Below are 23,220 nucleotides of genomic sequence, written 5' to 3' on the forward strand. Positions count from 1 at the left end.
CACACACACACACACACACACACACACACACACACACACACACACACTGCCTGACTGTCCAAATTCCCTTTGTGTATTGCACAGAAAAATGGGCTATTCAGGCTGCATCCAAAGGGCTTTTCTTTCTACTAAAGAAGAATTGTCAATGTTCTCTGAGGTGTTTTCCTAAAAACCAAAGACCTGTCTGCCTTGGGAAGAATTATCACTGTCTCCCAGAAGGCAGAAGTGTCTACAGTCCGTTCTTGTTTCTCCAAAATTATGACATTGGTTTTCAAATGTGGCACATGGAAGCCATTTTTTTACTTTATCATCATACGGTGGATAAAGAAGTACAAGAAGTTCTAAGTCAAATCCTTTGTTTATTTGGCTATAAAAAGCAAAGAGAAGAAAATGAAAAAAGAATTACAGCTCAGCCTTAGGCACAACATCAGCTTTTAAATGGAACATATTTGACTTGTACTAAGAAATAGTCTGTCTGCACTGTGTTGAATAATTTGCCAGATGGCCGTCCAAACAAATGAACTGAAGCAAAACAGGCCAGATTTATGGTTTCTTTGCAGTCAAAAATAACTTTTCTATTATTAAAAGTAAATAATTTCATATTAAGGTGCTGTGGCTTACATAAGAACAATTTGTATTGAGAGGTACGCTAGAAAATAGAGTTATACTGCAGAAGTCAGTAAACATTTGCTCTCAAGAAGAGATTATTCATTTTGTCTAAGCAATGTGCCAAGGGTGTATATTTATAATCAGTTTTTCCAATTGATCATCAGATTGTAAAAATTCTAGTACCTAAGCTTCTACTGAGACATTTATTGCTGGATTTTTCTCAGAAAATCCTCTTCCTTCCGTTGCTATCGCCTCAAAACAAACAAAAACGTAAAAAGGGAGATGCATTCTTTGTGTAACCCATTTTATAATTTTTTATTTTTTTGCAGGAAGATCATACTCCATGTGACTGAAGTGGCCTTGTAGTTTTTAGTTTTTATTCTGTTTATTCATTTAACAAACTTCCTTTTTTTTCTTTTTTTTCTTTTTTTTTTTTTTTTGAGATGGAATCTTGCTCTGTTGCCCAGGCTGGAGTGCAGTGGCGTGATCTTGGCTCGTTGCAACCTCTGCCTCCTGGGTTCAAGTGATTCTCCTGCCTCAGCCTCCCGAATAGCTGGGATTACAGGCATGTGGCACCATGCCTGGCTACTTTTTGTATTTTTAGTAGAGATGGGATTTCATCATGTTGGCCAGGCTGGTATCGAACTCCTGACCTAAAGTGATGTGTCCACATCGGCCTCCCAAAATGTTGGGATTACAGGTGTGAGCCACCATGCCTGGCACATTTCTTTCTGAGACAGGGTCTCACTATTGCCCAGGCTGGAGTGCAGTGGTGCGATCTTGGTTCACTGCAACCTCCACTTCCCTAGTTCAAGGGATCCTCCCACCTCAACCTCCTGAGTAGCTGGGACTACAGGTGTATGCCACCATGCCCAGTCAATTTTTGTATTTTTTGTAGAGACAGGAGTTTCACTATGTTGCCCAACTGATCTTGAATTCCTGAGTTCAAGCAATCTGCCTGCCTCAGCCTCCCAAAGTGCTGGAATTACAGGTGTGAGCCACCACGCCCAGCCTCATTTAACAAACTTTCAGATACATTTTGATGTGTATGTCATTCTAGGCAAGTGGAAAGTGGGGGTGGGTGCCATTAGGGCTGAATTGCGCTGGGACCCATGCAAGCAGCATTGGCAGGAGTTAGGGTGCATGAAGAGTGCATTGAAAGAATGCACTAATAACTGGGGGAGACTCGTTAGGTGCCATTAAGAAAGTACAGGCAATAGAGGATGGTGGCTTCCACTCAGGTGGGAGCAGTAGAAACAGAGAATTGAGGCAATTTAAAAGATATATAGGAGATAAAATCCACTGGACTTCGTAATGGATTTGCTGCAAGAAGTGAAGGAGAGAGTGGTGTCAAAGATGACAGTGGGGTGAGAGGAGCCTGTGATACTGCAAGGTAGTCTAGTTGGAGGAAAAGAATTCCAGAGAGGCAGAGAGAAGCGCACCAGAACAAACCTCTGGTGTGGTCTCACCAAAGGGATATATGACTGGAAAGTGGGAGCAACGCCCAATATGTTGAGTGGGATTTCCAAATAGAGTGACCTGCGCCCTGCTTTTCAGAGCATGCTCCAGGGAGAGGCCATCATGGTGCCAGAGGGGCTGGGCAAGGGAGGTAGTGTGGCATGGCAAGGTCTAGATAGGTCAAGAAAGCCCTTGAGTTTCCTAGAGCTCCAGAGAGAGGCAGGAGGGTTGAGGCAGGGCCGGGACACTGGAAGGGTCCTTAGAGAGTAATATGGGATATGTCAGTAGATGTGGCATGGGCTGTGCCCCTAGAGACCACAGCATGACCATGGCACTAAGAGTGGGTGATGGATGGTAGGAACAGAAGTCCAAGGACCTCATGGAATGGGTTTCTCTCCAGTGGACAACAGTATATATGACTTTTGGGGATCAGAGACCATCAGTCTCACTACTTCCTGCCGAATGATGCATAAACGGCCATAGAAAAAGGGGAAGGGGAAATTGGGTTGACTGAGTTAAATCAGGAACTAAAGAGCCTTGAGGAGATCCTCACTTGGTAACAGTTCAGTAACTAATGGTCATGCAAAGCTGGAGAACGGCTGGGTTAATCATAAATGAAGTTGACATTAGCCAGCATTTGGAAAAAAGAATACATTCTGAAGGCCAGGCAAGGTGGCTCATGCCTGTAATCCCAGCACTTTGGGAGGCCGAGGCGGGTGGGTCACCTGAGGTCAGGAGTTTGAGATCAACCTGGTCAACATGGTAAAACTCTGTCTCTACTAAAAATACAAAACCGGGCGTGGTGGCGCGCACCTGTAGTAACTGGTAATCCCAGCTACTCAGGAGGCTGAGGCAGTACAATCGCTTGAACCTGCAAGGTGGAGGTTGCAGTAAGCCGAGATGGCATTATTGCACTCCAGCCTGGGATATAGAGTGAGACTCTGTCAAAACAAAACAAAACGAAAAACATTTTGAGCTTTACCTTATACCAAAATATTCTAGACAGTTAAGAAAAAATTAGTATAAATAAAAGGCAAAGAAAATATAAGGGAAATATTATTTGACACCTGAAATGTGAGAGGCCTGTCTAAAGCTGTGGGTGGGCTGTGAAATTTTAAAGCAAACCACTGACAGATTTAATGATACAAAGATTTTAAAATGTGCAAGCAAAAATGTGTCATACCTGAATTTAAAATGCACATACATTGCAAAAACAATTATAGCAAATAAGACAGAAGTTTAAATCCTAACAATAGAAAGAACTCCTATTAATACATAAGGAAGGGTTAAGATCCCAAAAGATAAATAGGCAAAGGATGTGAACTGACAAATTGTAAATATAAATTGTAAATGTCTGACAGAGAAAACTGTTTAACATAATTAGCTTTTATTTAAGAACTACAAATTGACTGGTCATGATGGCTCACACCTGTAATCCCAGCACTTTGGGAGGCTGAGGCAGGAGGATTGCTTGAGACCAAGATTTTGAGACCAGCCTGGGTAACACAGTAAGACCCCCATCCCTACAGAAACATAAAAACCATAGCTGGTTGCAGTGGCATGTACCTGTAGTCCGGCTACGGAAGGCTGAGGCAAGAAGATCATTTGAGCCTAGGAGTTTAAGTTTGCAGGGAGCTATGACTGTGCCACTGCACTCCAGCCTAGGCAACGGAGCTAGATTCTGTCGACAGAAAAGAAAGAGAAAGGAGAGAGAGAGAGAAAAAAAAAGAGAAAAAGAGAAAGAGAAAGCAGGAGGGAGACAGGGAAGGAGGAAGGAAGGAAGGAAGGAAGGGAAAAAGGAAGGAAGGAAAAATTAAAACAAGGATGACATGCTTTTTAATATCTATCAACTTAGGACAGATTTTAAAAAATGATAATACTCCTTGCAGGTGAGCCTACAGAAAGACACTCATTCGCTTTGCCACTGGGAGAGTAAATTGAGCCAAATCATTTGGATAGTAATTTGGCAGCTGTAGTAAAAGTTTGAAAGAGTATAAAATTGAAAACAACATACATATTCCAAATAGGAGAATATTTAAGGAAATCAGTGTATATCTACATGCGGTACTATTACACAGCTATTGAAATGAAGGCATTTGAAAATATTTAATGATATGGGGAGTTGCATATGCTATAATGTTAAGTGACTAAAGGCAACATGCTGAATTATATATACAGTGTGATCACAACTATGCGAATAAATATGCATGGAAATAGCTTGAGAAAAATGTATCAATCTACCAGTGCTTATTTGTGAGGGTGGTAGTTATCTGATATTCTTTCTACTTTTCTGTACTTCTATAGTACAGAGTTCTAACTTGAAACATTAGAAAATAATCTTTGTTAGAAATAAAAATGTACTTTTAGCTTACTGCAGCTAACTGACAGCTTCTGCTGTAATGGTTCAAGATGCTTTTTTGGACTAATGTATTTGTCTCAAGTTACTTAAAGTTGATTACTCAGAGAAATACTTTGGGGGAGCCAAAAAAATACTTTCATGGCTCTCAATATGTGCCAGGCAACATACTAAACACGTTACACATATTAACTCATTTATAACTCCCGATACTCATATGAGACAGGTCACATTATTATCCATATTTTATGCTGCAGGAAATTGAGGCACACAGAGGTTACGTAATTTCTCCACGGTCACACAGTTAGTAAATGGTGAAGCTGGGATTTGAATTCAGGCAGTATGGCTCCAGTTTTCCTACCCTCTGTGCTTGGTGAGGCTATATTCAAGACAATAAGCAATGCTTTTTAAACTTTATTTTTGAGATAGGGTCTCACGCTATAACCCAGGCTGGAGTGTGGTGGTAGAATCTCGGCTCACTGCCGCCTCTGTCACCCAGGCTCAAGCAATTCTTGTGCCTCAGCCTCCCGAGTAGCTGTGACCACAGGGGCTCACCACCACACCTGGATAATTTTTTGTATTTTTGGTAGAGATGGGGTTTTGCCATGTTTCCCAGGCTGGTCTCCAACTCCTGACCTCAGGTGATCTGCCCACCTTGGCTTCTCAAAGTGCTGGGATTACAGGCGTGGGCCATCACACTTGGCCCCTTTTATAACTTTAAAAATAATTTTTTCATAGGTGGTTTTCAATGGCCTAGATAATAAGTAACCTTATCTTTCAGAAAACAAGTAAACAGTGGAACTTTATGAAAACAAACTGACATTAAACAATACTAAAATGTCAAATGATATTCATGGTCATGAATCTCATCTGTGAACCAAGAGTTAAATTAGATGATCTTTCAGATCCCACCTGGGTATAATAACCCATGACTATATTTATTAGCAAGAAAAATGGGTTTTGTATCCTGTACTAGAAATGGTAAAATTATTTTTTCCACCAATCATTTCCTTCCCAACCTCACATTTTTTTTTTTTTTTTTTGAGGCAAGTTCTTGCTCTGTTGTCCATTCTGAAATGCAGTGGCACAAACAGCTCACTGCAGCCTCAATCTTCCTGGCTCAAGTGATCCTCCCATCTCAGCCTCCTGAGTAGCTGGGACTACAGACACGTGCTCTCATGCCCGGCTAATATTTTTATCTTTTGTAGAGATGGGGTCTCCCCATGTTGCCCAGGCTGGTCTCAAACTCTTGGGCTCAAGTGATCTGCCCACCTCCACCCACACTTTATTATTAGGTTGGTGCAAACATAATTATTGGAGAAAGTTCCATGTGGCCCCGAACAGTACACTCTCACCCCAGCCCAGTTGGTTGGAGCAGGGGAAGATGGCTCTCCCTTGTTAGGCCAATCAGATTCCCTCGAGTTTGGAATTGGTGCTCCAAAATTCTAGTCCCCCCTTGACTGCATGTGTTGGGAGGTCATGTAGGCCTCTGCTGGTCATTTTCCACCACGTGCTGGAAGAGCAGAAAAGGCAGCTATGTAGGGTGAGGAGGGAAGAGACCCTAGAAAAGAGAGGAGTCTTGATCCTGCTGCCCCTGGAGACTGGATGACAGGATGGGACTGGAAGGGCAGTGTGGCTGCCCATTTCCCAAATCCTTTCTCACTCCTGATTCCGGGCCTCTATGTGGCCTGACAACATCATCTGACCAGGGGTCCCACAGAAGACACCACGTGTCCTTTCAGTAAATCTCCACTTGTGTTTGCTGGGTCGAGTTTGAGTGGGATTATTACTTGCAGCCAAGCACATAAAATGTATGGGTGCAGCTGGTTTCCAGAACCTCTGGCTGTAGCCACAAGGTGAACAGTGAGCAATTTTCCCTTAGCTGAGCTATTCTGCAACCTCTGACATGAATTGTTTTTCTGGGATGATCTGGCCATTACAGTGAAATCAGCTAAAGGAAGGAATGTATCAAAAACTAGGAATTGCTGTGCAGATGATATTAAAAGAGATTGTGAGCGACCTGCTAGCCAGCTGGCTGACTGAAGGCTTTGGCTTGGGGTCTGAGGCTAGTTTGCAGGTTTCATTTGGAGGTGAGGACATTTGATTGTTTTCAGGTTACCCAGGCTTACTGTGCTTTGGAGAATTGATTCACAACCAGCAAACTTGTGAGAAACTCATGGATTAGCCCACAGGCCGGCGTCCTAATGTGCAGGGAGATGCCTGTGTTGTTCAGAGCATTAGGTCTCAACCGTGCGCAGGGGGCACCCCTTGTATCACAGGGAACTTCCCTGTGCCAGGCACTTTGCCAGTCCCTGTGCAACACTCTCCAGCCTCGTGCTGCGCTCTGTCCCTCTTGCTCTTGATACCACAGATGCCTTGGCTGGAGCTGGCTGGAGCTTGTCAGGCATACTTGCATATAATTAAATAAAAAGATAAAATGGAATCAAGTCCCAGAAGAAACAGTTAAAGAAGTCAAACGTGGCTGCTTCTGGGAGCATAATGAAGGGGTGAAAAGGGACAGCAGCAGGGGCCTGCTTTCACTGTAAGCTTTTTACTACCCTGATTTTTTTTGTAACTGTGTGCATATATTACACAGATACAAACAAATAAACGATGACTATAATACCCAGATCCTTCTCCTAAAATAGTGTCTATTATGCCTTAATGCCAGCCTGGATTCTCTCTCCTGTGTTACTGACACAGATCCTAATAGTCTCATTCCATTTACTCTGCTTGCTTGTAAGAGCACAGACCTATGTTGTAATTTATTTCCTTTAGAAGCATTCATTTTTGCTCACTTATTTATTGAATTGCTATGTGCAAGGCATTTCTACATAAAACAGTAACCATGTGATTGCACGCTTTGTCCTGTATTGGCTAATTATTATGTAATCAATATAGTCATTTGGAGTTGGCCATTTTGAGAATGTACATATTCTAAAGAAACTTTAAAAATGTGGCTTTCCAAATAAATGTCTATGCCAGTCTTTAAAATGTTTCCTTATTTCCTCTGCTTTGTTCCAGCAATGGCAGGTTGAAGGCAGAAAGCACATCTGAAGCCTGAAGAAATGCTGTCTGAACAATTTGTTCATCTACTCATTAAAAAATGTATTCATCATCTATTATATGCCTGGTAGAGTATGACACAAAGTGGGTAGAACACACAGGACACGGTCTTCACCCTTAGGAAATGTAAGTTCTTGCAGGGTATTTTTTGAGGGGAAGGTAGCTTGCATTTTTACACTAAAAAAATTCATTACCTCCTCAGCTGTTTGCTGCAGCATCCCTTTGTATAGGATTTAGTAAAAACTTGTTTTGCAAATTTATGCTTTCCACACAACTTTGCAGGACAACATCTAAGGCCCAGATTCTCAGTATCTTTTTCTGCTGCCCTGCCCCTGAGGGTTCTGCCGTGTCCCAGTCACTGAGACCTGGAGAGCCTCTGGGACCCTGGGAGCAGAGGGCTTGGGAGGGGCGCACTTGCAGTCTGAGCACAGTATGTGGAGGCTGCTGTGCCCATCCCTCCTCCACGGCAAACGTGGGCACTGAAAGTCAGCTTTGCAGAAACCCACTTTCAAGAGCCTGAGGCCTGAAGATGACAATTCCAGGCTGGCTTAGCTTCAAAATAAGTGTTATTTTCCCTCTGTTTGCCACGTTGTCTACTTGTTTGGAACAAAAGTCAGCAGCACAAGGTCAGCAGCTAACATATCTGGACAATCATTGCTAAGGATTGCTAAGGGAATGGGTTGAAATTGTCATTAGCAGGGCTGAACATGAGGATTCATGCCTTCCACATGTTTCTAAAAACGGCCTTGATAATGAAGACATCTCCTTGGTTTTGAACTATTTTTACAACTCTAGGTAAAACCCCAAGCCCCAGCAAGCCTCTCTTGGTATACATTAGTTATCCTTAATTAAATAAATAGTTTCCAAATAGAAGCAGATACACAAAAACTTTTATTAAGTGGAAGTTAGACTTACTTCATGGTAATTAACCAGTTACAAGTGCATTTAAATTCATGTGTGTAGACACTGTAGAAGTCAAAATGATCTTTTGAAAGTCCAGTGTTCTGGCTCTGTTTGTGCCAGTGCAACCCCAGGTAGAACCATCCACAAAGTAAGTACAGGTCAACGATGATATCAGACTAGATTGGCAACACCATATTCATTGTTACAAGCATTACAGAACAGAAAAGTCCAAGGACCAGAAGACGATTACTAAAGTGATTCTTACTATAAGCCTTTTCTTCTACTTAAATGCTTCCAGAGGACCAGTGTAGCAAATCCTCAACCCTGGGAGGACAGAGCCACTTCTGCATTTTACACTTAAATGGGCCACAGAAACTGTAAACATTTGGTGGTCTCTTGATGCCCATTTCAAGTAGATGCCAGCTGTCCCCTTGGGAAAGTGCAGTTTAACTGGTGTGAACATTTAACATTGTACATCTTCAATCTGAAAATTTCCTTCTGTTTCAATTAGCACCAGCTTATTTAAAAATATTTTTCCTGGTGTTAAATATTTAGGAAACTTTTTTTTAAACAAACACACAAAGTCCAAAACAATGGAAAGCAACAGAAATTCAAAAAATTGTTTTAGAGAATAGCATTTAGAAAAACAAATGATTTAAACATTCAACAAATCTATGTACAATGTGCCAGAAGCTGGCAAGGAGCATGGCTGAGGAACAGTCAGGTAAAAGGTTCATCAACCTGAACCTCCACAGGCTGTATTTACAGTCAGATAGGTATTCAGAAATGTGTATCAGAACATCTGGATTTGGCTAAAAATCATATAAAAAGACACATTGCCCCTCCCCCAATAACTTCTAATTAGGTAGCAAACAATCCAGTATAACCTTAAGTACCAGGTTTAGAAATGTGTGTGTGTGTTTTCCCCCCGCCCCCGTATTTTACAAACAGCTGAGAAACTTTCTCAATGGACACTGAAGATAACCAGAATGGCAGAGAAATGGAGTTATTTCCACATTGCCAGATGAAGGAAAAGATACTTTTTCATGCTGAGTAATGTAGTAAAGCACTGATTAAAGACAGAAGGCAAATTATTAGGGGAAGAGGTTTCATGAAAATATGAAATCAACGAAAGGGCAGAAGAAATTTGTGTATATTCTATATAGACTTTCCAAAATATAAGTAATTTTGAAAAAAGATCAATGATTTGCCTTGCTGGACAATATTTTCATATTTTGTTCTTGAAAACTACAACCGAAACCCTTTGAAGAATATTTTTTTTTCTGGGATTGAGCATTACACCCAACAGATAAAACCTATGCCATTTTTATCCAATGAAATATTCGTTCACTTCATGCAGTTTCGTTTGCTTGTTAATCCAGTGTTACTAGAACCTTTAAAGAACTGGGCACATATTCTAACAGCCAACATTTCCCATTTATGCTTAAGGAGTAAAAAATAAACCATTTCCCATTTATTCATGTTAATGATGGAATTTTTTAGAGCCTGATGTTTCAGAGTAAAGTTTCAATCTTTAAAAACATCAAGTAGGAGAATATAGATGGGCTTCCCATATCCCCATAAGGATATGTATCCAAGTTTATTTTGAATAATTTGCAATTGTGGTAGGTAGCTATGCAAAAATCTACTTGGATTCCATACAAAATACATGCTACTCTTTGAAAATGCATAGTTTATAATTTTATACATTCATTCACTAATATTAAAGACTTTTGTTAAGCAAGTACTTACCTCTGAATGGTGGTAAGATTATATTTCAAAAGATCTCTAAACATTGGACAGCATTGCCACCTAGCTTTTGAGTTAGCACTCAATGACATGTGAATGCCAGTCATTTTCACACGAGTGTCACACAGGAAGGACTGCTGTTTTCTCTTCATTCTTTCTCCTTGTTTAGCAGGCACTAAAAAGCAATGCTTTCTACTGATTGCATTTCCACTAAATACCCCGTTTTAAATATTTAATAATTTCATTTTAATATTTTAGATTTGGTGTAGAAAACAATTCAGAAGATGGCTTCATTTTTAAAAGTTTCCTTAAACATTATGGACTAAGGGCAACAGAGGTTTTGTGATTACTGTTGTTCTCTCTCCAGTCTTCTCATTTGATAAAATGACCGTAGGTCACTCGCAGTTGCATCTGATGATAGTCATGAACCCTTTGGGACCTAGCGATTTTTTCTTATCCTGAGTTCTTCTTCTAAGCATATAGGATTTTGATACACAAAACACTTCGAAACTATTCTAGTGTCTGGTTATTCCAGAGAGCCTATGTTTAAATGGCTGATCACTGTCCAACCATTAATTACAAAAATAGGAATTTTAGGGTGTGTTGTAGGAAAATACTGATTCAGGGATTTTTTTTTTTTTTTTTTCTTTTAAACATGTATGATCCACATTCCTGGGTTAATTTACACCCAGGACATTTTCAGTTATCGAAGTCACGGGACTAGTATGTTTTGGAGATTTTTTAGTTCTTCCCTAAAAAGCTAAGTCTTTTCTAAAGCTTTCTACCAATGACCAAGGAGGTTCCCCGAAGTTGGCAGACAGTGAAAGGAGGGGCTTTGCTATCATCACAGGTGTTGGTCACATCACAGCCATTGATTTCCAATAAGAAGAGTATGGAAAAAAGGTTTAAAAAGTAAAACAAGGGTTGTAATCTGCAAAGTTATGCATTGCCCCTCAACCTTTTTTGGGAGAGTATGGGTAGTTTATCGTTAAACTCCACTGTAGATCCCTGAGGGGTACATTCTCACTCCGGCAGCTGCTCTTCCTCTTTCCTCTCGGTCCCAGCCATCTGTGCCCAAAGCATAGGAAGGGGGCTCCAGTGGAGTGAGGGGCAAGTGCTTAACAACATGAGTGGACTGGAGTCCTCTTCTCTTTCCATAAATACGAAATTAAAACAATTACACCCTGCAGGAGCCACTTCCTTTTCACATACTAAAGGCCAATTCTGCTTTCATGCTCTGTAATTGTGGGCAGAAGTCAGAGCCTGGAGTAATTAAACATGGAGCCCTCTTGCTCTGCCCTCACTGTCCCCTCCTAAGGTGGAACCCAGCTCACATTCCTGGTTCTGATCACACTCTATTAGCCTCACATGTGGAAAGGACCAGTCGGGTTGCTGACTTGCACAGCAGGCTTTGAGGCACAGTGGAAGGATTAGCTATCTGCCTTGTCATTCTTTACAGTGAGTCTGAACAAATCTTTTGTGATGAGCGTAGCTGGCTGGCTGCTAAGCTGCTCTCCTCATGATCACCTAAAACCGTTCAGACAGATGGAATATTTTCCCCGAAGGAAGGGGATAGCCACACTGACTGAGCCTTACATCCCAGTCACAGTAATATTTATCCCCTTGCACCTTAATTTAAGAGAGAGAAAGCAGTATCACGGAAACAAGAATGTCCCATCAGGGACTTCAGAATTGAAAAAACGTTACCAACAGCCTGGCCTCCAGCTCAGGGAAATGAGGGCAAAGGGGTGGGTGATCTTTCCACAGCAAATTCATTGGGGCTCGCCAAGATGGGGGAAAGCAAGACTGGTAGCTGGAATGGGGACTGTTCTCTTTTAAAGCTCAGTTTCTTCTCTAGAGTGCTGGTTTTCCTTTTAAGTCAAGGATGTAGAGAGAATTGAGAAGAAATAGATGAGCACCTTTGTTTTTTTCTGTTTGTTTAAAGGAAATTTCCTTCTTTAATGGTAGTCTCACTTCATCCGCCAGGTGCGGCGGTGCAATCTCGGCTCACTGCAACCTCTACCTCCCAGGTTCAAGGGATTCCCCTGCCTCAGCCTCCCAAGTAGCTGGAATTACAGGTGTGCACCACCACGCCCAACTAATTTTTGTATTTTTAGTAAAGACAGGGTTTCACTCTTCTTTTGTTTTCACTCTTTCTTCCTTCCTCTGTTGGCCAGGCTGGTCTCGAACTCCGACCTCAAGTGATCCATCCACCCTGGCCTCCCAAAGTGCTGGGATTATAGGCGTGAACCACTGCATCTGGCCAACTCTGGTTAATTTTCTGAATTAAAAATTTAGGGAAATGGCCCTAGCAAGATAATGTAACAGTTAATTAGACTTGAGAATTAATTTTTAATATTTTCATGATATAAATAAATCAAGGGATCTTCTCTTTGGAAGTTGGTAGTTAATAACTATGTGGATGGTGCCTAACATGAAAGAACATTTTAAAAAAACAAGGACTACAGTTTAATCACCATCTCCACCTTCTTTCAAAATCTATGGTTACTTGCTTTTGGAACTATAGCTTTCTCTTTCTTTCTTTCTTCATGGGTCTTTCTACATCCTGTTATTGTCATGGCAATGGTGCTAACTATGATTCTTTTCCATCAGAAGAGGAAAGCACTAAACTGCTCCCTTCTCCAACACTGTATTACTTTAGAAACATAATAATAAGTATCATTCATCAAGAACCCTGTTCATGATGTAGGAGTCTGGCCAAAATGTTTTTTTTTTGAGGCTCCTTCTAGCTCCATGACTCAATTGCCTGTGAATGACTTTACTCCAAACTCAAGATATTACACCTGGTAAATTAATGGGAGAAAGGTAAGATGAAATCCATTCATATTTTGGACTGCTTTTTAATCATTCACAATGAAAGAAATCTCAGGCACTGCCAATGTCATTTAAATTGCATTCATATTTAAACATGACTTAACCATATTACCAGGCGTTTCCAACTCTGAGTTTACAGTATGTTTTGATTTGATCATTACGGATTATAAATTTGAGCTGGTTTTAAAATTTCTGGCATTGACTTAAGTTTATATACATAGCAAATGTTGTATGCTAGCAGCAAAATAAATTTTCCCCAAGGAGTCAAAACTTTTACTCAGAACATACATTTAGCTAATAAGCTCCTATAATTAACTACCAAATTGGCTGAAATTTAGGGATTAGAGATCCGCTATAGTAAAGGGATTCATCTGGTGATAAATCAGTTTGCACTTGGCAACATGACTGAGTAACGGGTGGGCTCTTTACATCTATGCTGAAAGGCCTGGACTGAAAAGATGGTTTGAGAACACGGTGGGTCCCTGGGTCTTCTTACGTCCCTAATCAGTCTGGAAGACTAAGGTCTGAGCCAGGCCTTTAATGAGCCCTTTCCCTCTTCCTTGCAAGCAGTACTGAGGCTGACTCAGGTTCAAGACTACTCTGGGTTGGCCTTGGAGGTGGGTATGCTGATTTTAAATATTCCTATTCTACGCTGGGTTCTTACAGAGATCAAATGGAATAGTGTGTGTGAACGAGACGGATTTTATTACATACGTGAAAGGGTCAGTGATTATCCCAATACCATCAGGACTCCAATGTAAGATACAGTTTAAAATAACTTAGTCCATCTAAATGAAGGAAGCAACTTCTCATTTTTTTCATGACACATTTATTCCCATTTTGCTTTTGCCCTCAAAGATGCTAGAGTTTCGTATGTGGGAAAAACCTCCTTTTGAGGTTAGTGGACACTCCGAAATAACCTAAATGCCTACCAGTTCTGAAGCAAGGCTTCTGCTGTATCACAGGTGAAGCAGTGGTAATTTGACACGGGAACGAAGACTCATGAGGCAGGATGGAGAGGGAAGAAGTGTGGGGAGGCTGGCAAAGGGCTTTGGCACAAGGAGGCAATGTGTGCTCGCTGCAGGCTTCAGAGGCTCCTGGCCACCTTCTCGGAAGGCACGAGGCTGCTCTTTGCCAGCCCCTCATCACAGTGGCCACGGTAGAAAACAGTAAGAAAATAGGTACAGTGATTCAATGCTTTGTGGGGCACGGCCTGGGCATGCCAAAAGGAGGCAGAGTGAGAGAGCTGGGTAACTCAGCGTATCTCTATTCAAGTCTGCCATGAGAATGATATCCAGGGAGAAACGATCTCTTTCCCCTCTTTTATTTTAGTGGCCCAGATAGTGCCGACATGCGAGTTTGTGGGGCTGATGGATGAACCCGACCTGACAACTGTGGAATGTGAAATCCACTTTTCCTAACAGTTGAAACTGGGGGCTGCAGGCTGCACCTGCCTGTGTACAGCTTCTCTTTGGTCTGCATAGTGTTGGCCAAGAGTTTGAGTTAGTTGTCAACACTTACGTGTCAGGTAATATCCTATTTCCAAGTCAGAAGGTCTAGCAGCCCTGGGCCTGATTTCTGCGTGGTTCTGATTGTCTAGAGCTGAGTGTGGGCGCCCCTTCAAAGAGGGCATGTGTTCTCCAGTTCAACCTGGTCTTCACCATTCTTGTGTTCCTCTTTGCCTGATCCACATCACTCATTTACAGAACTTGCCTGGTCCTTCTGAGGCACTGACATTTGCAACCTCTCCTATATAGAATTAGGAATCTTTTGGAAATGAGACTCATTTGGTTCAAAACCACACAGCAATAAAAACTTCTTGGGGACTTTAACGCTAATAACGGAGACATTCCAAGGAGTGAAAACAGAGATTTGCGGGACGCCTCATCTTAAAGACCAGGAGCCAAGGCTGTACATGGCTTTCCCTAACTCTGTGCATTTCTAGTCCTCAAGTGTGCAGATTCTAAAGCCTATTTGAAACCAAGGTCCAAGTGACCTTCTGACCACCTCATAAGAGCTGCCCAACGGGTGTACGGCTGTTCTATCTCAGCTTTGCTTTTGATGTTATCTGCATACTTGGCTAATTAGGCTAGCTTCTCGATTACTAAAATCTTAGAAAGAAAAGATGCTTTCTTGTTTTAACAGTGAGTGGGCTTGAAAAAACTGTACAGCATTATGAAATGGTTTTGGCAAAGCTCTAAATTATTTGTGCAGTTTTAATAAACTCTTCACAACTCCCCTCTGTTTCCTGGTTCTTGGGAACGCAGTCACTTTCTGATCACAACCTCGTGTGCCTGCTAGTTCTTCACAGTGAAAAATCAAGCACTTGTTCTTTTTCGTTTTTTTTTTTTTTTTAATTTTCTTTTTTCTTTTTTCCCTCCACTATATTTTGGAAGCACTTGTTCTTATGTGGAAATTACAGTTATATACTTAGTGCTGAGGACAAAATTATTTTAAACACTACTGATCACCTAAGAATTCTATCTTCAGACCTATCTAATATGATTTTAGGAATTTCCACCAAATGATACTTGGTGGTTAAATGCAAGTATCTGTGGCTCTGGTAGGTCAAGTGGTAAACTTGTCTTTGTGACAGAGAATTTATCATTTTACACTAAAAAATTTATAAGAATATTTCTCCCATGGCCTATAAGTATATCTGTTAACATTTTTTAGATTTAAAATATATAAAATGACTCTTCTGGCATCTCTTTCCATACTTTGAAAACACACCGTTAATGATAAAAGGAGTAGCTGTTGCTATCTTGATTCTCTTATAATACCCATTCCATCTGATCTGTATTTCTACCCTTGCTGCAGAGGGTTAATTTAAAAGATATGCATCAAAACATTTGCTTAAAAGAGACATAGCCCTTTGTTTGGTGAGCCGGAATTACTTATAATATTAACACTTCCTGTCTGGTAAAATACTATATATTTAAAAAATAAGCTACAATGTATAAAACCAAGGTCATTTCTCGCAAAATGTCTGTGTTCTTTGTGATTACAAAACACTGCATCTTGTAAAATATTTCCAGTTAACTTGAGAAGTAGAGTACTGACGCTTATTACCAAAGTGTCATGTCTCTTAGAACTGTAGAAGCCTAACCAGTATATTTCTTGTTTTATTTGCAAAATTAAGTTATAATTGTTTTTGTATTTAAAGATTACATTTTGCCACAACATATTACCATTATGATTCTCAGACCCACAACAAAAGTTATAAAACATGAGATTGTCTTCAGAAAAAGAAACTATTTACAAAACAGGACCAAAAGTAAAATTCCCATTTTGGTTCCTGATCCTATGACAGATATACCTTTTAAAGCATGTGTATCATTGGATATGGGCTTTTTCAAAGTCAATCATAATAAGCAAACCAGCTGGTCTTAAATACATTTTATAGTTTCTTGCTCTATTGGTGTGCATTACTCAGTGATACAACTGGTACCTAAAAAAAGTGCTAATCTCATTTTATTTACTGACTTCAGGTTTGGCTAGTTACAATGCAAAAAAGACACAAGAAACAGTTCCGATATGGAGGAATCCTCACAGGTACGAGGAACAGGGACAGTCCGTGCCGCTGGTAGGGCTACTTTCTTAGAGAAATGAAATTTCCAGTTGACCCGTGTGCCCGGGGCATTCTCCAGAATGATCCACATTCTCATTCATATTCATGAATCCTGCTCTGTTTCCACTCATTTGTATGCACAAATTCTTCCCCGAGTTCACACAGGTCAGTGCTACAGAAGATGTGGTCGATAGCAATTCTACAGGGTCATGAGAAAAATCAGCACCTTGTCCACAAAAGTCCATGGAAGTTTGTTTGCTAACATGCTATTAAAGCAAAATGTACATCGTTTACGGCTTGCTTTTTCACCTACAGAATTCTGCTGATAGCTAATAAACAGTCATCCATTGGGTAATGATAAAAAGAACCAGAAAGGCTTTGTATTCACAATTACATTCAGAAAAAGCCTTACATGAGTCTAGGAATATCCCCCACCCCGCCCCCACCCCCAGGCATTGCGCCTGTGGTCCAAATATTAGCCTTAGGCTACGGGTCAGCTACGAACCGTTTTCCCAGGGCACTCCCCCATGCCTCACAAATGTCCGTACTGCCCAGTTCACGGAAATTTGTCTTGAAATGATACCATGTTCATTTGAAGAAAAAAATTGTTCTGAGTAGAAAAGACTTTAGTGACAACAAAATTCTTCCTAGTTTTAGGAGTCTCCAGACCTATGTTTGCATGCCCTTTATTTTTCCCTGAGGAAATGAATATTATTTACAGTATTTTGCTACTATTCTCAAGGTATTCTCTCTTATATGTACAACTCTGGCCACTTTTCTCTGAACCTTTGCAAGTGAATGCGAGTCTGATGAAGGGGGAACATGGATTCAGCAGTGCCCGCTAATTCAGGGCTGCTTTCAAAAGTGTGGCTTAGTGTGACACCAGAAACAGCAGACTTAAAACTCCAGTGATCTTGAGATTTAATGGAGGACATTTCAGTTTTAAAAATCTTTTGCAACATATAGACATGTGGCTATCTCTCTGAAAAGTTTTTAGAAAGGTCAAGAATTGTGTCATTCTCTACCGAAAATTTTCATCTGCAATATGATTATGTTCAGGCAGGAATTGTCTAACAAAAGGGCACCTTGTTGGTGCCTGGAGCTGCCGCTGGGCACTTTGCAGCTAAGCGCACACATTCTTGGTCAGAAACCCACGACTTTTTTCCTGACACTGGCTTTTGCCAACCAAGGGAGAAAACTTTTCAGCTAGTGTGGTGGAGAGAAGTCCGTATCTGCTAGAGATGGCCCGCTCCGGCTGGGCACAGCAGCCCTGCACCCTTGGCCGGAGGTACTTCCCTTCAGGTCATTCTCTCCTTGCCTCAGGCAGCTGCTCCCAGAGGAGACAACGGCAGCTCCCTGGGAGGTGCTAAGGGATGGTGACCACTAGCTGATCAGCACCAAGAAGATGAGCAAGAGCCAGGTGTCCACAGACCTCTTTTACCTCCCCACCGACTCCCTTGCTACCTGTGTGTTTTCTCCAGGTTGTCACACTGACTCCCACCAATGCAGCACACATCTTCTGGGAAGGCCCAAGGCTTAACACCACTGCCTGCTGGCCACTCTGTTTTGTCACTGTCTGGAGAATGTCCTGTCAGTCACTATGAAATGACTTCTTTGGAGAGAGATGCGAAAACTTTTCTGAAGGTTGGGGTGTCAAAGGAGAAAAAAAATCAAAAGGCTACATTATGCCTTATTTAGAAATATTTCGGGACCAGAATCCATTGTTTTGCATGTCTTTTGCACAGACAGGCCTCCCCTGAGCTCCCTGCGGTGGCCAGGGCTCCAGTTCCACCGCCAGCCTGCTGTGGGAGCAGTCTGCCCAGCCCTCCCCCTCCTCCCAGTCAAACGAACACATACAGAGAACTTGGTTCCACAGCGATGGCATCCAACGAATGTCTGGCTAATTTGGCACTTCATTTAGTTCCAAAACATAACAAAATAAAGCTACATTAAAAAAAAAAAAAAAACCTAACTTGCACGATCAGCGGTGTATATTGGAATTCATAGCTTTCAGGGTGGCCTGTAAGGAGTATAATCCCTTTTCTTCAAGACCAGCCACCTGTGGTCTACTAGTTATTCCATGCATTGGTCCAGGGAATATGTGTCTGTGTCTAGGAAGGTACTGAGGGTCTGTCTGCACCTGAAGCCAGAAAAGAAACGACACAGAGCCCTGGGCTATCAGGCAGAAAGGAGCCCCAGCTTGGGCAGGAGGCACAGAACTGTGTGAAAAACACTTTAGAAAGGAGAAGAGATCCCAGGGAAGCTACATTCAGCTCTATAGTTCTGCTTACACCTGTGCACTGGCTGCACACCAGGTAAGGACTGAGCTTGGCTCAGCTAAGCTGGAGCTTAGCACTACTCATGGGGTATATATCTGGGGGTGAAAGCCACGGGCTTTGCTCCAGGACTGCTCCATAGCAAAGATCTCTCCCTCCTTGTGTTTCAAAGTTCTGGGATGGGGGATGGATTTTATACTTCACGACTTGAATCTTTTTCTATTAGTAACAGTCCAACGATCAAGGGCTAGAGAGCTTTGCTGAAGAGAAAAACCTCTAGTCCAGGACTGTACCCTATCATTTAAATACATGGTGAACTTGCTTAAACAGGTGACCAGCTCTGGCCTCCCAAGGCCATTGAGTAATCTGCCCATGGCTCAGGGTTTCCTGGACCAGCCAGAGCATCATCTCACATCAGTGGTGCTGCATGGGGGGTGACAGGACACCAGGAGGAGAAAGGACATGCTAGAGTAGAAGAAACAAACACATTTCTGCATTTTTAAAAATGCCATTTCCTGGCTGACCTTGTAAGTCTAAAACATACAGTATTGCTGGTGCTGTGACTAGTACTGATTGGTAATCAAGATGCAAAATTAGATGAAGCTCTTTTTCTCTTCTCCTAAAATAAACGTTTTTAAAGAAACAAATAAATGAAGAAAAAACCAGGATCTCTTCCAAGGAATAATTTTTAAAAATTTATATGAAAGTTTAAGAAATAAAAGTCCCATAATATGTGAATGCACAGATCGTGGATGTTGCGCTGTAGAACCTCCTTATACTTTCTTTTGCTTGTATATAAAAAGAATATTTGTCATTACTAGATGACTTCTCTCTACGCTTAAAAAAGTGTATGTACAATCTCTAGACATATATTAAACTTTCCTCTGTGCAATTTCATTTAACATTCCTATGGCTGATCCCATGTCCCCTGTCCCTATACAGTGCCTCCTATAAGGTGCTCTTCCTACTTTGCATAGGTATAGGAGAAATAACTCTTTAGCAGGGCAATTGAGAGTAGGGTAGATAGAGAATGAGCTTATTTATAGGGCTTGACGACTCCCCTCTCCCCACACCACTATCCTCCAAACAAGCAAACAAGCAAGTTACGAAGTCCAATAAATGGAACACAGTGCAAGCCCTGGCCCTACCAAATTGAGAAATTCCTATACCTACATGCATTTTCCATTTGATGTTCTGTATGTTCCCTTTTGAGCGAATTCTTAAATGAATAGCTCCAATATTTTTATAAGAAAAAATTAAGGTTTGACAACCTTCCATTTACTCACATGTTTATATTGTTCATTAACTCAGCTCCCAGACATGCTAAAGCATAAAACCTATAAAAGTGCACTCAGAATGGAAGTGGTTTGTCGACCTAATATGACTTTCTGAACAGGTGGGGCCAAGTGAGCTGTGCTCTGCTGTCTAAAGCAAACCTGCTGGGACAGTTTGAAGTTCTCTACCTCTTCCGAAATCAGTCAGTGGTGGAGCTTGGAGAGAAGGAAAATGACCCATTAACCTGGCTACAATCTTGACAGACAAGCAGTAACAAATAGCTCTGAGTTGCCATTTGTGTCACATCCCTGAAAGAAGCATCGAGGCTTACCCAGATGGCTACAGGTGCCAGTTCTTGACTGAGTTGTGGCAGGTAGAGAGTAAAATTAGCTGTGCTGCCTCAGGGGAAGAGCTTCTTATGGATCCAAGGAAGACTCCTAGATGTTTCCCAACAGTGACAGCTGGACTTCCCGAACTCAGCGTGGGGCTGAAGTCTGCTGGTGATTTCCGTGGACAATCGCTTCTCGAGTTTATGCCATCTGGGGGCCCTACAAGCTAATAGCTCTACCATGGTTCAGTTTGGGGTCATTCTTAAAAACAAAACAAACAAAAAGACATAGAAAAGATGTCCAGAGTGCTGCGCTTTCTTGCAACACATCCTGACATATACTGCTCCAAGAAGTCAAATGGAAAATAGGGAAAAGATTATTCACAACAAAAGCAGGTATTGTTCTTTGTACAAATGCTACTGAATAACCTGTAGCTTGTTTTTTAAGTGTCAAAAAATCTTGGAAATGGCATAATTCAGAAAGCTTATCAAAATATGCCTCCTTTCTAGGTAAAATGGGCTTTGTTGGTTCAATTGCTACAGAAGTCCACAGTTTTAAATCTAGACATACAGCAAAAAAGCTGACTTTTCTTTCGAAGGAAAAAAGCTAGCTATAGCTGTTCTAGGCTGGGTTCTCAGTAAGAGCAACTTTCTTTTGTCATAGGTGGTGACTTAAACAATTTTTCTGTGTTTTTGCTGTTATTCCTCCAAGGTTCCTGAAAAGGCTTTTCCCAGCTTCAGCTGTGTTTTATTCAGGAGGAAAAGCTCTTTCCAACACCTGCAGTGGGAGGCCAGGGCAGGAGCGGCTCAGGGCCCCGAGCCCCTCTGCCTGGGGGTCTCTCAGTCGAGGAACCTCTGGCAGGCTTTCTTCCAGCGGCAGGCGGTACACCACATGTCTCGGTTCTCCATCCCATACACCTTCCGACACTTTTTGCCCTCTCCCCTGGGCTTCCTGTAAGATAGACGAGGAAGGTTAGTTTAGTGGGAGGAATTCCATGGGCATTCTATGGAGAGCTCAAAATCCCTTGAAAGAGTGAGGGGGAAAAAAAAAAAAGGCTGGCCATGGTGGCTCATGCCTGTAATCCCAGCACTTTGGGAGGCAGAGGTGGGCAGATCACCAGCAGTCAGCAGTTTGAGACCAGCCTGCTCAACATGGTGAAACTCTGTCTCTACTAAAAACATACAAAAATTAGCCAGGCATCATGGCAGGCACCTGTATCCCAGCTACTCAGGAGGCTGAGGCAGGAGAATCACTTGAACCCGGGAGGTGGAGGTTGCAGTGGGTCAAGATCGCGCCATTGCACTCCAGCCTGGGAGACAGGGCAACTTCTCTCTAGGTTCAGACTCTAATATGTGCTGGTTGTTTTCACAGCCACTCAACTGTAAAAATTTGCTACTATATCCCTTAGGCTTCTATTTGTCTACTCGTGGACATGTCCATTTGGGCATCTTCATAAAACTGAATTAAATAAGTAAACACAAGAAATGCCAGTAGAGAGCAACATTGCTCTTTCAAGTTTTTAAATAGGTACTTTCAAATGCTCCCTCCATTCTCAATTTCTAGTACAGCAGTCCCTGCTAAGGGTGGGGAATATGTTCCAAGACCCCCAGTGGATGCCTGAAACTGCAGATAGTACAAACCCTATATATATACTGTGCATGAATTTCTTTTTCTTTCTTTACAGTTTCATGGATTGAAGATTCATTCTTACTGTCGATTTTTGCAACCTCAGTATAACAATTTTTTTCTTTCTTTGTCAAGTTGAAAACTTTCACCTTTTCACTTAAAGGAAGCACTTTATGGCTTGTCTTTGGCATATCTGAATTAAAGCCTCACCACTCTTGCACTTTGGGTCCATCATTAAGTAAAAGAAGGGTTACTTGAACACAAGCACAGTTTGTAACAGTCAATCTAATGGGAGAGTAGTGTAGACAGTGTGGATACACTGAACAAAGGGATAACATTCATCCCAGGCAGGACGGAGCTGGATGGCACGAAATTTCATTACATGACTCAGAATGGTTTGCAATTTAAAACTTAGGAATCATTTATTTCTGGAATTCTCCATTAAGCATTTTTGGACCACAATTGACTTTGGGTAACTGAAACCACAGAAAGTAAAACTGTGGATAAAAGGGGACTACTGTATTTTGGTTAAGGAACTTCTGGGGAGATTGTTCTTGATCTGCATTAAAAATTGTATCTTATAGTTCATTTAATATAGAGATTAATACAACATGGCTCTAAATAGACCCAATAATCACCATTACCTATTCTGTAAAAACAAAACAAAACAAAACAACCAAACCCCAAAACCTTACTGTAAATTATTACCCCCTAAAACAATAAATCTTCATTAATAGGTAATGGATGGGAAAAACCACAGGAAAAAAAGAAAGTGAGTTTTGTCAATTGTGGAGAAATTTTATAGACGATCATCTCTCAGGGTTTTCTCTGCTGTTCTGTTTTACAGTTAATTCCCTTGTGGTGAAGTATGCGGAGTTTTAAGCTGTCGTACCTTAGGCTGACTGTGCCTCTGGGTGGGGAGGACAGGACCGTGTGCGCATGCTGTCTCTGCTCTCCTGTGCCCACTGGATGATGATGTGTGGGTGACACCTGGTGAATACATGGAAAACAAAGTTGATGGGACAGGTTCTCCACCCATGCAGTTAGTTAGCCTTTGCTGTGTGGACACTGGTCCTTGACCATTAGAAGCAGAGATGAGGCCAGGCACAGTGGCTCACACCTGTAATCCCAGAACTTTGGGAGGTCGAGGTGGGTGGAGCACTTGTG

The 23,220-nt window shown here is 41.6% G+C and overlaps 1 protein-coding gene across 2 annotated transcripts in view; it reads right to left on the minus strand.

Annotated features, from left to right (window-relative positions):
• Positions 1-8,357: 8,357 nt before the first annotated feature.
• The window catches only part of ZNF704 (zinc finger protein 704), a 248,598-nt gene continuing 233,735 nt past the window's right edge, over positions 8,358-23,220 (minus strand). Inside the window, exons 8-10 of one of the 2 annotated variants that reach the window (XR_003309605.1) lie at positions 22,946-23,043; positions 20,430-21,378; positions 17,455-18,185 (exon numbers count right to left, since the gene is read on the minus strand). Coding sequence is in view for 1 of the 2 variants with exons in the window: in XM_026455058.1 (XP_026310843.1) it covers positions 21,267-21,378; positions 22,946-23,043 (210 nt within the window). In the remaining variant the exon portion in view is untranslated. Of the gene's footprint in view, positions 21,379-22,945; positions 23,044-23,220 lie in introns of both variants that reach the window. The other variant, XM_026455058.1, reaches the window with a different exon arrangement.

Source organism: Piliocolobus tephrosceles, chromosome 7 (assembly GCF_002776525.5).
Source record: "Piliocolobus tephrosceles isolate RC106 chromosome 7, ASM277652v3, whole genome shotgun sequence".
In the NCBI taxonomy this organism is placed as follows: domain Eukaryota; kingdom Metazoa; phylum Chordata; class Mammalia; order Primates; family Cercopithecidae; genus Piliocolobus; species Piliocolobus tephrosceles.